Consider the following 16,972-nt stretch of genomic DNA (forward strand, 5'->3'; position numbering starts at 1 on the left):
AAAGCAAAAGACTGGGTGTGGTGGTGGAATGACGACTGTGTAGTGCTGGAATGGGAACAGGGAAGAGGCTGGATGGGTGACGACAGTTGACTAATGAAGATTGATGCCAGGAGAGTTACGGGAACATAGCACGTATTGCAGGGAGAGTTCCCACCTGCTCAGTTCAGAAAAGCTGGTGTCCGTGGAAAGGATCCATATGGCACAGGCTGTGAAGTAGTCATTGAAATGGAGGATATTAGAAGCCTTAGCCTCACAGAAATATAAAGGCCTACCAAATTCAAACATACAGGACTTGTTAAAGACCTTCTCTTCTTCTCCTGGTCCCTACAGTGGGAACACTTTATCGCCACCAGCCCTACCAGTCAGACTGAACCCTGCCTAACTCAGTTCACTCCACCATCCCACGGCTATCCACCCCCCCCCCCTTGCCCCCTAACCACCCTCTGTTGACTTTTCAGAATTTCTTACGCTCGAACCTTGCCTCACCATCATTCCCCAAAACCCTCAACATGCAAACTAACCTTACATCTGCATAAATAACTGCAGTCCACCATCTAAAAGCTGATCCTGACCTTACAATCCTACTTATGCACAAAGGCTCCACCATCCATTGTTTTGAACCGCAAGTATTACCTGGCGGAAGGACTGTCAGCTGTGAGATACTTCACTGACAAACCTTGCCACAGTGACCCCATTCCAGTAATCCATCAGGATCTCAAGTCACTACTCAAAATTCTTAGGCCCATCTCAGAACCTCTCCCCCGAGCCCATCTCTCTACTCACCCCTACGATTCCCCACACTCCTACCTTCTACATGCTTCCTAAGACCATAAACCTAACCACCCAGGGTGCCCCACTGTGGACAGTTAATGTGTCCCCACTAACAGAATGGCTGCTCTCATAGACCAACACCTTCAACGTATTACCCGGAACCTACCCTCCTATATAAAAGATACCAACCATTTCCTCCATCGACTCTCCACAGTTCCTATCCCTTTACCACATAGTGCCCTGCTCGTCACTATTAATGCCACCTCCCTGCGCACTAACATTCTTGATGCCCATTGCCTTACCACTATTGAACACTAACTTTCCCAATGACTGACATATTCCAAACCAACAACCTTCTTCCTAGTGACCAACTACATCGTCATCCACAATTACTTCTCCTTTGGAGGCATTACCTACAAACAAACCCGGGGTACAGCTATAAGCACCCGCATGGCACCATCCTATGCCAACCTATTCATGGGCCACCTAGAGGAGTAATTCCCAACAACCCAACATCCTGAACTCCTCACCTGGTTCAGATTCACTGATGACATCTTTGCTATCTGGATCAAAGGTGAGGACACTTTATCCACATTCCTCCAGAACCTCAACAACTGCTCCCCCATTTGCTTCACCTGGTCCTACTCAACCCAACAAGCCACCTTCCTAGATGTTGAACTCCACCTCAAAGATTGCTACATCAGTACCTCTGTACATATCAAACCTACTAACCACCAACAACACCTCCACTTCAACAGCTGCCACCCATTTCATACCAAGAGGTCCCTTCTGTAGAGCCTAGCCACCTGTGGTCGTCGCATCTGCAGTGATGAGCAGTCCCTCTCGGAATATACCGAGGGTCTCACTGAAGCCTTCACTGACCGCAATTATCCTCCCAACCTTATACAAAAACAAATCTCCCATACTTTACCTTTCCATGATATGTTCCAGCACATCTGTAACAATATGTACACAATTAAATGATACAGATATTATCCAAATCTATGAAAGTATTGTGCAATACTGTAACTTCATACACTCATCAACTAACGTTTGGGGAGCAAAGATAGCACTGCTATCTTATCACATGTGTAGGAAAAGGTCCTGAATTGTACATGGTCCTTTTCATTCTGGTGACAACTCAGTTGACAGATTGAGCGTCACACACATTTTCACCTGCCACAACATACAACTCTTATACAAAATCTCAGCAGTAGTTGGAACCCAACTTTGAACCTTCAAGTTGTGGTACCCGAGGTAAGCAAGATTCCAGTGACAATAAAACGAAGGGACAAAGGATGTGATGAAGTGGTGGCATGTTGGTGGACGCACTTTGTGCACCTGCTGGTACCTATGCAGTTGCGAACCCTTAACAACAATTATGCTAGTTCTGGAACAACTCTCTGCTTGATGTGAAACTGCTACCTACTCTCCACATTCAGACAGTGCTATGATAAATATCTGAACTAGTGTCTACAAATTAACTCTTAGCTGAAAAGCTGTTTACCTCCCTAAACGTAAAGCAAATGAATTGTAATGCCCTGCTCCTTAGTTCATGCTAGTGCTATCGTGAAGCTTGATGGACCCTGTCCCTTTGTGACAATAGAAAAAACAGCTCTGTAAAAGAAAGTAAACAGAGAATTTACTCAGCTGTAGCAACAAATTAGCTATGACCATACATTTGGGGAGAGAGATTGATGATGCTCTTATTCCCAAGTTTTTATATACTTTTTCTGACTTATTTACATACCAGTTGCATAAATGTATGTTGAACTTGCAACAACAAGAAGGATACAAACAAAATTGGCAGGTGACTTCAGCTCATAAGAAGGGTACAAAACTGGACCAGCAAAATTACAGACTGATATCCTTAACATTAGTTTGCTGCAGAATTCTTGAACATATTCAGAGTTTAAATATAATAACATTCCTTGAAACGGAAAAGCTTATGTATGCAAATCAGTAGGTATTTAGATAGCGTCAGTCATGTGAAACTCTGCTTGCCGTTTTCTCCACTTGACATCTTGTGCACCACTGATGAAGGGCAGAAGGCAGATTCCATATTCCTAGATTTTCGGCAGGTGTTTCACACAGTGCTCCACTGCAGACTGTTGAAAGGTTGAGCCTATGGATTAGGTTCCCAGAATCTTAAGTAGCTCAAAGACTTCTTATGTAATAGAACCCGTATGTTGTCATCGATGGTGAGTGTTCGCCAGAGACAAGTATATTGCCAGGTGCACCCCAGGGAAGTGTGGCAGGACCACTCTTATTCCCTACATACAAAAATGATCGCTCAGACCAAGTGAGCAGCAATCTGCAGCTATTTGCCAATGAGGCTGCGGTGCACAGGAAGGTGTCATCGCTGACACTGTATGAGGATACAAGATGACTTGGGCAAAATTTATAGTTTTGTGATGAATGAAAGCTTGCTCTAAACACAGAAAAATGCTATTTAATGCAGATGAATAGGAACAACAATACTGTGCTGTTCAAATAGAGCACCCCTAGTGTGCGGCTTGTCACAACCACCATCCGTTAAATATCTAGGTGCAGTGTTGCAGAGTGACTTGAAATGTAACAAGCTCATAAGAGCGGTGGCATAGGAAAGGTGAATGATGACTTTAGTTTATTGGGAAAATTTGGGAAAGTACAGTTCAACTATAAAGAAGATTATGTATAAAACACTAGTATGAGCCATTCTGGTATCCACACCAAGTTGGATTAACAGAAAACGTCGAAGAAATTCGCTAGGTTTCTTACAAGTATGTTCGATCAATGTGTGCTTACTACAGAGCTCCATGAACTCAAACGGGAAACCCTGGAGGGAAGACAATGTTCTTTTTTCAAAACATTGAGAAAATTTACAGAGAGTATTTGAAGCTTAGTGAAGAAAGATTCCACAGCTTGTGGAATTTCAAACATTCGCGAGTGGCACGATAAACTCTTACTGTTATCAATAATTATAGGCTTAAACTTAAATGCGCTCATTTAAAATTTTTGAGAATAGCACACCCACCCTCTTTCAAAACAATTGTTCTCTAATGTCTTTGCACAATTATGTGAAAAATAGATTATTTTTGGACATTTACGAAACTATATGTTTGTAAGTTACTGGTGCCAATGTTTTGGATACATAACTTATTTCATAGCAAACCAGCATTTATGGTTCACAGTTATTGTGAAAGAATACATCACCCCTGCATTTCATTGTATATCAAAACAAATAAACGTGGATTTTCGAGGATTTTCAGAAGCTATGTTTGTCCTCTGTATAATCTACACGTAATCTGTACTAAATCAGTGTTTCTGATTTAGTTGCCGTAGAAGATATTCTAGCTAACTTTTGTGGTTCATCTAGTTTTTCCTGAAAGAGGAGTAGCCCTGTATATTATCAGCAGTTATTGTAAATTAACTCTGTTTTTGAGTTTGCTAAAAACTATAACTAACCTCAAAACATTTTAGGAAACAAGTAATTTTTACCACAGGTTTTTGTGTTGCCTTAACAGAAATCTCATTTTGTGTATTCGCTTCAATTCCGATAGGTAATTTAGCAACTTTTTAGTTCAACAGATTAAAAGATAATCAGCAGGCTTAATATAAAGTTATTTGTTCACTACCCTGTAATACATTACACCAACCAAACAAAAGGCAGCCCCACTGTGAATGATATTCTCGAAGATGGGATGAGTTGGTTGACTCTCTTAAGCAGGTGGAAATCTCCCTGACTCCTGTCAAATGATTAGCAGCTGCTGCAACTCCTGAGAGTCATATACCTGTGGCACCAGTACCAAAGTTACCTCAAGTACTACCCTCTACTGAGGACACTTTCTCCTCTGCAGAAAGTACAGGATCTGTCATTACTCATCCACTTCTCTGTGAGTGGTGTGTAAATGGTAGATCTAAGTGTCCTGTAGAGGGTGGACAGGGACCTGGGAGGACTCAAGATGTTGTACCAACTCCCCTAACCAACTAGTTTAAGGTCCTGTCTCTCACTGAAACTGAGCCACTGATATTCTCTTCATCTGTTTTGGTGAAATCTGTTTTGTCTAGTGTCAAAAGGAAGCAAATGCGAAGGGGTAGGGGTTTATTAATCGTCAGCAGTTCACACACACACACACACACACACACACACACACACACACACACACCAAATGACCCCTTCCCGAAATGGCATCAAGAGACAGGAAAGGACACCAGATGCATTCAGCTTGTATGACCAGAGTCCCAATCAACATCTTGAAGAGGTCACTCAAGCAGCCATAACAGAGTGCAACCAACTGCAATATGTGATGCATGTTGGCACATAAAATGCCTATGGGCTTGGCTCCAAGGCCATCCTTGGGTCATTATAGTGACTGGCAGAAAAGGTTGAGAAGACCAGCCTTGTGCATGGAGTTTCAATGAAGCTCACACAATTTGCAGCACTGTCCCCAGAACTGATCATGCCACTTGGTTCGGAGTCACGTGGAAGGACTGAACCAGAGGCTTCGAAGGTTCTGTGACAAGCTAGGCTGCAACTTCCTGGACTTGCGCCATAGGGCTCACAACTGTATGAGTCCTCTAAATGGTGGTATGCACTAAACATCAGAGGTTGCAAGTCAGGTAGCGGTCTGTGTGGGGGGTGCACACAAGAGCTTTTTTTAAGTAACAACAGCTATAGGAAACCCAAAAGTATCAGTGTAAGATCGAAAGAAATGCCTTCCACAGGCGAGAGTACTGAAATCCTAATGGTTAACTCCTGAAGTGTTCAAAACAAAGTGCTGGAGTCTGAAGCACTCATGAAAAGCAGTGAAGTTCACATAACACTATGTACAGGTAGCTGGTTGAAACCTGAAGTTGATGGCAGTGAGATTTTTGGGGTAAATTTAAGTGTACATTGAAAGAAAATGCAAATGGGAAATGGAGATAGTGTATTTGTCGCAGTAGACAAGAAACTCATATCCACCATTCCCGTGAGACTGTTTGGGCAAGATTCAGTATCTGGGATGGGCATAAAATGGTAACTGGATCCTCCCATTGTGAACCACTCTTCTCCTGGTGAAACCAAAAATGTTAGAGAAAACCTCAGTTCACTTGTATGTATGTTCTACAATCATACTGTAATCATCTGTGGAGACTAATCATCCAACAATTAATTGAGAAAATTACAGTTTTATTTGTGGTGGCGTGATAAGACATCGTGTGAAACAGTACTGAATGCCTTCTTTGAAAACTACTCTGAACAGATAGTTAGGAGCTCTACTCATGATGGAAATATATTGGATCTAATGGCATACCTGACGTCCTTGAGGATGGTATCAGTGAACTGGTATCAGTGAACATGACACAGTTGTGGCAACAATGATTACCAATATACAAAGGTCAACTAAAACAAACAGGAAGATATATATGTTCAGCAAATTAAATAAAAAATCGGTAGTGTCATATCACAATGAGGAACTTGAAAATTTCAGCACATGGCAGGAGCATGTAGAGGAACTATGGGACAAGTTTAAAATAATAGTTGACCACATACTGTATAGGTATGCTGTACACAGCAGAACAGTTCGTAACAGGAGGGAACCTCCATGAGATAGCCACAGCAAAGAAAATTATAAAAAAACAGATTACTGCATAGTAGGTGTAAAAGCATAGGGCTACAAATACAGAGGTGCTGAATGAAACGAGTCTGGCTGTCTAGAGAGCAATGCATGATGCCTTCAATGACTGCCATAGCAGAATACTGTCAAATGATCTTTCACAAAACCCAAAGAAATTCTGAAGGCTGTGAAGGCTGTTAGTGGCATCAAAGGCAGTATCCAGTTCCTGGCAAATGTGACAGGAACTGAAACTGAGAGTAGCAAAGCAAAAGCTGAAATCAATAAAATTGAACAAATTTCCTGGGCCTGATGGAATTCCTGTCAGATTCTATGCTGAGTGTACTTCTGGGACCACAGTGGTTGTAAGAAGTTTTGTCATTGTCAAATTACTGATATGCCATACTATAGAAATAATTGAAAAACTTTCCATAGAGCCATCCACACAAACCCTGAAGCACAAGTTGTTAACAACTGTTATAGGGAGTAACCGAAAGTTATGGTGACAGAGTAACTGGTTTGTACACCAAATGACATAACAATATTTTTGTTTCAATTGCAGGAGAAACAGTAAGTATTTAATGCAACAACAACCACCGCCTTAACGTCCTATAGTCAAGTTGCCATAAGAGGGTCAGTGACAAAAAGGGCTGGACACAACAGCTTCACGCACCCGTCTCAACCAATCATGTAATGCAATTCAAGTAATATTTTCCTCTGCAGCAGTTGCACTGTGTGGGTCAAAGCCAACAATCACGCTGCTAGCTGCTCGTCTTCTTGCACAGACTTTGCTACAGGTGCTAGTGCACAATCACACAGAACTTTCAGAGAAAAATAATTTGTTTGCAGGGGGCAAATAAGCACACACATTTAATAAATCCAGAATGAATTTTCACTCAGAAGTGGAGCGTGCACTGATTTGAAAGGTCTTGGCAGATTAAAACTTTGTGCTGGATCAAAACTCGGACCTGGAAAACCTGCTCATGACAGATGTTACCAGCAAACACTTTGAGATTATCCCAGATTCGAGTCTCAATCTGGAAAATAGATTTAATCTGCCAGAAAATTTCACATGATAAATCATTTAAATCTGAGTTTTCGTTTTCTAATTTTGTCACACATGGTACCTCTGGTAACGCTATACATACTGTAGGATTGCGGATGCATGTAAACAGAAAATAATGAGAAATAAAACACACATCATTCAAACTAACATACTTCAACTGCACTGTAGATCGGTCTTTCACCACAACCGAAATTTCATTTTCACACATTTGTTGGCTTTGTCAATTCTCAGCCAAAAAGGACACATGAGAAAGCTAAAGTAACTTACGTATTCTCAGCTGTTAGTGCCTAATCAGTGACAAATGAATAGGGGAAAACAATACTTTATACTGGTTACAAAGAGTCAGTTACCAAGAATAAATCAGATTCCATAATTCTGGAGGAAGACCATTGTTTTGACTTTATATTTACGAATTTTAGAAACAGGCGAAGTGAAAATATTTAAAAAAGTGCAAATTTTGTAATGTGAATTTGTTAAGGTTGTAAAGTGCTCCACTTGAAACTTTAGACTTTTCCATGCCATCCATAGTTCAATTAACTTGACATACAAAAATCTAGTTTCAAGTAGAGTGTAACACAACCATGGGCACACAGAAGAATCTGATTCCACTGTCTCCTTTGACCCACGAGGTCACCAATGTGGCGGAAATGACCATTTTCAACATTTCCAATATGGTGCCTATGATGTCATTACATGATAAACAACAACAAAACACGAAAATACATATAAAACCAACACACACATCTCTCTCCAAAAATATAAACAAACTAACGAGACCAGCCCGGGAACTTGGGGATTTTTGGGTGGGGACAAACTAAATATAAACACATACAGACACACACCACGATCCCAACCACACAAAACGATGACATAAAAACACAAAATTCCCAAGTTCCGCTACACTTACAATATCGACAGGCATCGGTCACTTCCCTTCACCTACATAACTCGGGTCGACCGAAGCGTCCGATCCCATCCGTCGGCTTTGACCCATGACGTAAGGCTGTTGTGGTGTATGACATCACGGAATTTAGTTTGTGAGAGTGGCGTGTTTGTAGTTGTCGTTTTGATGTGATCGGTGGTGCTCTCAGGTGGTGTGTTTGGTGATGTTTTTGGTTTAGTTTGCGAGTGTGTGTGTGGCATCGTGTGTGAATTTTGGTAAATTGCTTTTTTTTTGTGTCTTTGGTAGGTATGGATATGACTGACAGAGTCAACAGTTTTCAGTTGTCGGCTGTGATGAGGGACAGTGCGTTGTCTCTAATAAAATTTCTTCAACTATTCGGATTTTTGGATGAAGTCGTGAAGTGTTCAGTATGTCGTGAATAAATGAGGCTTACTTAAAGTTCCGGCGTCTCACACCATGGACGGCTGTATGTCGTAAGGATAACAGGTCAATGAAAGCGTTCGATCCCAATGTGTGGCTGTGAATGTTGGTACTGGTATCAGGAGAGCTTTTTGAGCTATATAGGTCAAGGGAAGTGTTAGGTCCTAATTTATGGGATCGGGAGCTGCTGTTGAGCTATATAGGTCAAGGGAAGTGTCCGATTCCAGATGATATTGTGTTTAGTGGTATTTCGGGAGTTTTGTGATGTCAGTTTTTTTTGTCGTTTTGCGTGGTTTTGTATGAGGGCGGATGTCTAAATTTGTTTATATTTAGTTTGTCCCCACCCAAAAGCCCCCTATTACCGGCGCTTGTCCCGTTAGTGTCATTAGGCTTTTTGTGGAACGTGTGTGTGTGTGTGTGTGTGTGTGTGTTTGTTTTTCGATGTATTTTCGTCCTCATAATGTGTACGTAACGACTTTATATGCGCCATTAGAGGTGGGCCAAACGGTTATTCTGGAGTAACCGTTATCACAGTTCCAGTTATTCTTTGATAACCATTATTGTTAACGGTTACTAATAACTGCCAAGTTATTTTTCGCTAGCGAATACTGAATACTCCGAGGGGCTACAGTTAAATAACGACATAGTTGGAATCCATCAGTTTAGTTATCAGTATAACTGCGAGTAGTGTGAAATGGTAGGAATGTCATATGAATCGTGTCATAACCTTAGCTTATTAACTCCGGGTACATTTTAGTCGATGTTAGAACGATTATTAGTGTTTCATATTATATGTTTGTAGGTTATCGGTCGCTATTAGAAATATTATCTTCGCAGTTGCAGCAGAAAGTACGCGGAACTTCGCCACAGCACTGTTTACATAAAATGTTAACAACATGCGTTTTTAAGTATGAAGTAATATGTAAACTGAGTACTGTAGGTTAAATTCGAAGCTTAATTTCTTGTGCTGCTCACATAATAGAATAAAGTGTACAGCCTTGTAATACAACAAAAAATCTACGTAATGTGACAGATTCGTTTACTCCTGTGCTGTAAAAGGTAGTCCTATTGGGGAAAGTGTGAGTACGCTAATCCAAGTTTTATGTGAGATTTGGAAACTGCTCCATTTCTCCAGCTACAGCATGTTTATAACATATGAAGACATGCAGATCGAAAAGGTTGACAGTGTTACATTTCTGGGACTACAACTCGATAATAAATTACATTGGGAAGGGCATACCACATTTTTTTCACTCTATTATTTCATAAGGGAGCATATTTTGTGAAATTCATCAAACATAGCAAAAGTTTTTCGCATGTAAAAGTGTGTAATGAAAATCGTTTGTGGTATAAATTCAAGAACATCATGTAGGAACCTGTTCAAGGAACTTTGTATTCTGACCACTGCTTCCTAGAATATTTATTCTTTAATGAAATTTGTTACAAGTATTTCCAACCAATAGCTCAATACATAATATCAGTACTAGAAATAGGAACAGCAATCTACGCAAACACCTAAAATCACTTACCTTGGTCCAAAAGGGGTCCAATATTCAGGAACATGCATTTTCAATAAACTGCCAGCAAGTAAGCAACCATTAAAAACTTGGTTTCAGATAAAGCACAGATTACAGTGTGTTCGAAAGACTTTCTGATGCAGAAGTGTCTGATTCCACCCATTATCAATATGCCGGAAATGGCTAAAGTGTATCTATGACGTCACTACATACACATGGCAACAAACATGAAGATACATATAAATAATACATAGGTAAACCTCAGGTGATGATACAAAAACATCAACACGTACAACTATGAAAATGGGAATCGGTTATTTCCGGTGACCTATATAGGTCCACCACAGCTACTGATGCCAAAAAACCAACACCTACAACTGCGAAAAATAAAACCACAATCCCAAAAGTCCACAAATTAATCGTCCCTACATAAATTAAATCACATTCAATACTCCATAAATACACAAAACATCACAGTTAGGAAAAAAAAAAAACCACCAAATTACCACCAGCATATTCCGGCACTGTAAACTAGATCGGCCAGCCCCCCCCCCCCAAAAAAAAAACAGTTCATAAACATTGTGCCGTAATGACATTCACACACCACAACACCTTTTTATGTCGAAGCAGACGGGTGGAATCGGACGCTTCCATTGACCCCTCCTTCTACTCTGTAGATGAATATCGTAACAGAGACTGATAGACCAGCTTAGGTAAAAATTCTGCTATATTTCAGTTTTGACAGCACTTGGTTGCAACAGTCAAGATTGGGTATTCTGTGTATGATAAATTTATTAAAAGTGCGTAACTGTGTTTTATTCTGACAGTGCATCAATTCTGTAAATATTAGCAGTTACTGCAATATATTCACATATTTTGACAATCTCCTGACAAATGATGAGGATAATAATTATTATATTCAACTGTATTATGTTATACTTTCTGACATGTTATTTGTCATTCACGATGGCCAACGGCTGTTTCCGGAGAAGTACGTAAATATTTGTTCGCTCCAGTAACTATCGTCTCTGAAATATCACTGGGGTCTAAGACTGGAGTCACTGTGTCAGGAACACAGACACACAGTTATTCTGTTACCAACTTCCAGGTTACCTGTAATGGTAGCCCGGTAACTGCCAGAGCGCGAGAACTGTGAGCCAATAACGATAACTGCCAGAGGAAAATACCGATCTCTGACAGTTATTTCCATAGTCGCTCGAATTCCTTATGGTACCTCTCTTTATACTACCCATCCAAGCTAAATTGACATATGAGACGGTGGCTTAAGGGAACGACTGTACTTGTTAATGCCTGTACTGCAGCTCCTATCAGCCACCGCTCGGACATTAACTTTATTTAATTGTTTGTGCTAAAAGTAACGAAGAAACACGAAATAGTACACAGTTCTTATCAACAGATAGCGCGCAGTCTCACAGTTATTCCCATGGTCTATAGAATGCCTTCCAAATGGTCTACCCCTCCTTAGTTCCTGGGCAGATCTCCGATGAATTGACGGGAAAGCGTAGTACGATCTTGGGTCAACAGATGGCGTGAGGCACTGTTGACATTAGACAGTTACTGAAATAACTGCCTGTATCAGAGGTACGGTTATCGCAGTAACCGTTACTGCTCAGTAACCGGTTATTTCTATCAGTTACGTTATTTTTTGCCACCTCTATGCACCATATTGGAATCGTGGTTTATGGTCGTTTCCGCCATATTTGTGACGTCATGGGTCAAAGCAGACGGGCGGGATCAGACGCTTCCGTATTTTCCATAACTCAACCGCAATTGTCGATACCACAAAATAAAAACTACTCCAAAAATTATAATCACACCGCAACTATCAATTCCACAAAACCAACACCTAAAACAACAAAAATTGGAATCTGACACTTTCCTTGACCTATATGGGTGAACAACAGCTCACCATACCAAAACACACATAGCTATGACGACAAATTGCAATCGGTCACTTCCCATGATCTATGCAGCTCAAATACAACCGATGATACTAAAAAAATTGAAATCTAGTACTTCCCCCTAAGATACATAAATCAACCACAAGTGCCAATACCAAAACATCAACCACCAACACATGCAGTAAATAACACCGACCCAACAACACACAGAAATCTCACCGATCATCATAACACGCGAACAATAGACCCAAAAAACGACTACTTACCATAAAAAAGTTCCGGCGCTACACACTAACCCCCAACTTGCATATTCTGCTTGCATACGCCGCATTTCACTATCTCCGTCACAAGCCCAAAAAGTTGCAGAAACTTAATGACGGACAAACATGTCGTCCCCCATTACAGCCCGCGGACGCGCTCTATTACACTTAGAAGTCATATCCATACCTAACGAAAGAAGCCACAAATTGAATTAAACGACTTACTGTGTGACAAACAGCAAACCAATTAACAACACACGACACCACAATAACAAACACAACGGAAACTTAATTCTCAACTCACTGAAACTAACGTCCGTTCTTCTATAACAGTCAAGACCAACAAATGCACACTTCAAGCACCGACACCCAAATGAACCCAATACATCACCAGAGAACGCCACCAACTGTAACAAGACGACATCTACAAACACAACACACCCATAAACTAAACTAACATCCTTACGTCACACGTCAAAGCTGACGGGTGGACTCAGACACTTCTGTTGACCCCACAACCACTAATAATTCCAGGTTACACAATTTGTCATTTCACTGAACATTTTCATTTCACCCACTACGCAAAAGTCAAAATTATGATCTTTCTCTAAAACTGTGGGTCTTCAACAACTGATTCCATGTAACCAGTATGAAGTATGGCTTTTCTTCTTTCATTTACTACGGTTTAAAGAAACACAGATTATCAATTATTCTAGGCTTCTTGTGTGTCCACACAAGACGACTTCCTGTGAGAAAATTTCAAAACATCAGAAAATAATATTGCGCGCCGCGGCTGTAACTAATCATCGGGGGATTAACAGCAATTGGCCTTGGCAATGTGTACCACTATCATGAAAAGAACAAACCATTCTACTGAGTTGACACATATATTATTACACAAAAAAAAATTTCAGAAGTAAAGTTATAGTTTAAAAACTGTATCTTGTTAAGTGCAGCCACATGTCCACAATCATCAAGCATGAACACACAAAAATATGAAAGAACATTTTGGATCACAAGAAAAATTAATTTGAGAAAAAAATATAAAATTATGAAACAGAATATCTGACCAGAACTTTACTTACTACTGTCAATGAGCTAAAATACAAGAAACTTCCTGGGTACAAGAAGGAATAAATTGGGTAAGGTTAGAAAGGAAGGGCAGGCCACTCAGACCTTAGAACAAGAGGACCCACATGTTGCAAGGACAAGTGGAAAATAACGATAGAGTGGACCTGGGGGGTGTGGGGGAGGGGGAGTGAGAGGGGTGGGAAGACAGAGGAAAGGAAAAGGGAAACATGAAAAAGAGAGTGTACAGAAAAATGGAGGGATTATACTTTAACAATATTTAGAATAGTCATCAGCAAGTGAGACTGAGTGTGGATGGAAGACAAACTCGTTTGAAACACTATGTATCCAGTTGGTACACATGTTCAACAGCATGACACCTTGCTACACAACATGGGCCATTTGGATCCTCCCATCTGACAGTAGCTTAGAGGAACTCCATAGACGAAACTTGGATTGCAAAACATCTTCTCAGTCTCACCTGCCCCCTCTCTTTTCTTAGTTCTTAACTACACTACTCGTTTCTTGTCTTCTTACCCTTTCTTTACTTCTCATGCAGTCATCTCTGTTCTGATGCTAGTGCAGTGCTTACCAATGTATTATCTTTGACCTCCTACTCCCTCTCATGCATCCCCTCCATCTTTGGCTACACTTGTCCTCGGAACATGGGAGTCCCTCTCTTGCTGGATACTGAGTGACATGTCCTCCCCATCTACTCCTCTCCAATCCATCCCCTGTCCTCCCCAAGGGAGGAACTAGTAGTTCTGAAAACTGGGATAATTTCTTGTACTTTTGTGTGTCCCTATCAGTTGTACTCAGAATTTTGACTTGCCTCTGGAAGGTGAGCATTGGCTAACCATTTTCTCTCTTAATTTTACTAATAATTTTTCACAGATATCCATAATTAATTCTGATGGTAATCTTTCTCCAGCTGAGAAGAGTAAAAACATCCTGAGTATTCTTGAAGTTACACAGCATGAACTGTTGGCCAACTGGCACATATTATTCATGCCCAAAATTTATCCCACTAGTTCATACTGACTTATAATAGTCTATGAAGTATGAAAGCTGCAGTTTCATGCATTTGCAACTTAAATGTGCCTCAATGGTGCATCTATCACACTTCTCTACAATTCATGCTAACTAAGTAAAAAAAAAGCCAATGACATGTCACTGTAGCACCATTCATCCGCTTTTCATCTCTTACAAGTCAACAGTCCATGCACAGACACCAAAATATTGTAATTTAGGAATGTAATCACTCCTATTTTACATACTAAAGGCTTGCACCGATTCATCTTCAAGATAATATATTTGTAGAAATTTTCTCTAATAAGTGTCCTACGAAAAAGTGCCAGAAACTGAAATGCGAGTAATCGAAGGGGTAAAGTTAACTATACACCAAGTTTTACCTTTTATCTCACCCCTTACTAAAACTGAAGTCCTTAATTCCCCACTCCCACCCCCTTTTTTTTCCAGTCATGCTACCTAGCATTACATTTACGCATAAATAAATCTGTGCTCATCAGAAATTCGATTTGACAAATGTTACTAGCGGTGCCCGGGAATTAATTGCAGTCTAGCTGCCAACCTGCTCTTAATATTTTCTAAATAGAGTTACAATAACTTACAGCTCACAGATTATAAAATACATGTCATTATCTTCCAACATATGTTGAGCATACACTTTCTGAATACGTGGCTACCTTAACTGGAAATCCTGACAGTGTATCAACTGTATACATAAAAATGACGAAGCATCACTACACATCCTAAATGTATACGGCAGCAAATTAACGCTACGATCTGAATAATGTTCTCATATTGCATATGGCATTCAAGCTATCGAAAATTTTAAATTTGTAAAAACTTCGTGAACCGACAGAGGGCAGACTACGAATTTTGTACGGTAGAGGACTCCGTACAAAGAGGCTGTTAAACACGCGCTTATTGCAACCCTTCTCCCATTATCACTATCACTGCTTTTAGATACCAAGTTATCTGCCATAAGTCCCGCCGGATATTACAAAGAATTCTATGTTTTATGAGAGCGTTGCCAATTCTAGTTACCTTGATCTGTTTTCGTTGCTGGTTTCCAGTTTTCAGCGCTGATGATCGGCAGACAGACTTGGCCCTTCTCATCAATGTTCGGATGATATATTTTGGTCTTGAAATTAATTTTTGGTGGTTTGAATGGGTATTCTGCAGGAAAATTTATTTCAATCCTAAACGCACCTTTATTATAAGGGGCATTATCCTAGAAACGGAAAATCGTGTGAAGAACAAAAATAAATAGTTACTGTAATAAATAAATTTACAAACGATAAAACAGTTACCGGCACTATAAGACCTTGCCATGTTAATATATTAGAGTCATCCACTTGGATTTCTCGGAAAGATTTCATGCCCGACGATCGGATGTCGCCGAGCTCCTAAAAAGTACAAAAGCATAATTGTATATAGCTATCCTCATGTAACATGCATATAATTGATTTTCCTGGCTGATACAAATCCAGCTCTGCATTGCAACTACTGAGAATAGTTCCGTGTCTAAACAAAATAACTAATTTATACCTATGGAATGTCATGCAGCTCTCAATGAAGATCAACACATTTCAACAGGCGAAAACAGATGAACAATTTGTATAACTATTTAATGCATGCTAATGAGATTCTATACAATCTTTTTTTATATAAATCATAGCCAGCAATTTATCTCGCAACACTCCTTAGAATTTGCTACTCACTTTCTGCAACCTCCTGGTCGCTGCCATCTTCCTTATTACCCAATATTCCAATAACCGGAAGCAAAAGCCTCGCTATTTGCCGTAAACTTATAATTCGTTGAATCTAATGCTGTGGCGGAATAAACACTAGCTTACAGAATTATTCGGATGAAACAGTTCCCAAGTTTTGACAAATGATAAATAATACATAAAATTCTAACAAAATGTAGAAGACCATCAGCTGAACTTGAAATGAAATTCTACTCCTTCGCTATCTTTGGATTAGTCAGTCAGAGATAAATGCTCCAAATGACAAGACAGTGCGGACTGCGGAGAAGGAGGGATTATTCGTTTCGGATATGTGTTTTAGAATCATACTGCAAAGTCACTTCTGTTCGGAAATTTACCATGTATGCCGCTCATCAAAATTTCCCGTATCACGATAGAGTAGAAATACGCAATCGAGGGAAGACAAGCAAATCGAAGTGGTTGACAGTGTAAAATTTCTGGGCTTAAAACTCGATAATAAATTCAATCGGAAAGGGCATACCGCAGAGTTGCTTAAGTGCCTAAACAAGCCTGTATCTGTAGTGAGAATTATGTCATATTTAGGAGATATAAATATAAGAAAAACTTAGGTACTTTGCTTATTTTTATGCTATTAGGCCATTCGGGATCATATTCAGGGGTAACTCGTCAAACCGAGCAAAAGTTTAGCGTACAAAAGCGTGTAATAAGAATC

At 40.1% G+C, this 16,972-nt stretch overlaps 1 protein-coding gene across 3 annotated transcripts in view; it reads right to left on the minus strand.

The window, feature by feature from the left end:
• LOC124544697 (ubiquitin-conjugating enzyme E2 L3) overlaps nt 1-16,512 on the minus strand; it is a 31,305-nt gene extending 14,793 nt beyond the window's left edge. The window contains exons 1-4 of one of the 3 annotated variants that reach the window (XR_006967557.1): nt 16,252-16,512; nt 15,841-15,936; nt 15,575-15,761; nt 12,443-12,623 (exon numbers count right to left, since the gene is read on the minus strand). Coding sequence is in view for 2 of the 3 variants with exons in the window: in XM_047123336.1 (XP_046979292.1) it covers nt 15,575-15,761; nt 15,841-15,936; nt 16,252-16,278 (310 nt within the window). In the remaining variant the exon portion in view is untranslated. Of the gene's footprint in view, nt 1-12,442; nt 12,624-15,574; nt 15,762-15,840; nt 15,937-16,078; nt 16,098-16,251 lie in introns of those variants that run through there. The other 2 variants (XM_047123336.1, XM_047123337.1) reach the window with 2 other exon arrangements.
• Between the last annotated feature and the right edge of the window lie 460 nt (nt 16,513-16,972).

Source organism: Schistocerca americana, chromosome 8 (assembly GCF_021461395.2).
Source record: "Schistocerca americana isolate TAMUIC-IGC-003095 chromosome 8, iqSchAmer2.1, whole genome shotgun sequence".
NCBI lineage: Eukaryota > Metazoa > Arthropoda > Insecta > Orthoptera > Acrididae > Schistocerca > Schistocerca americana.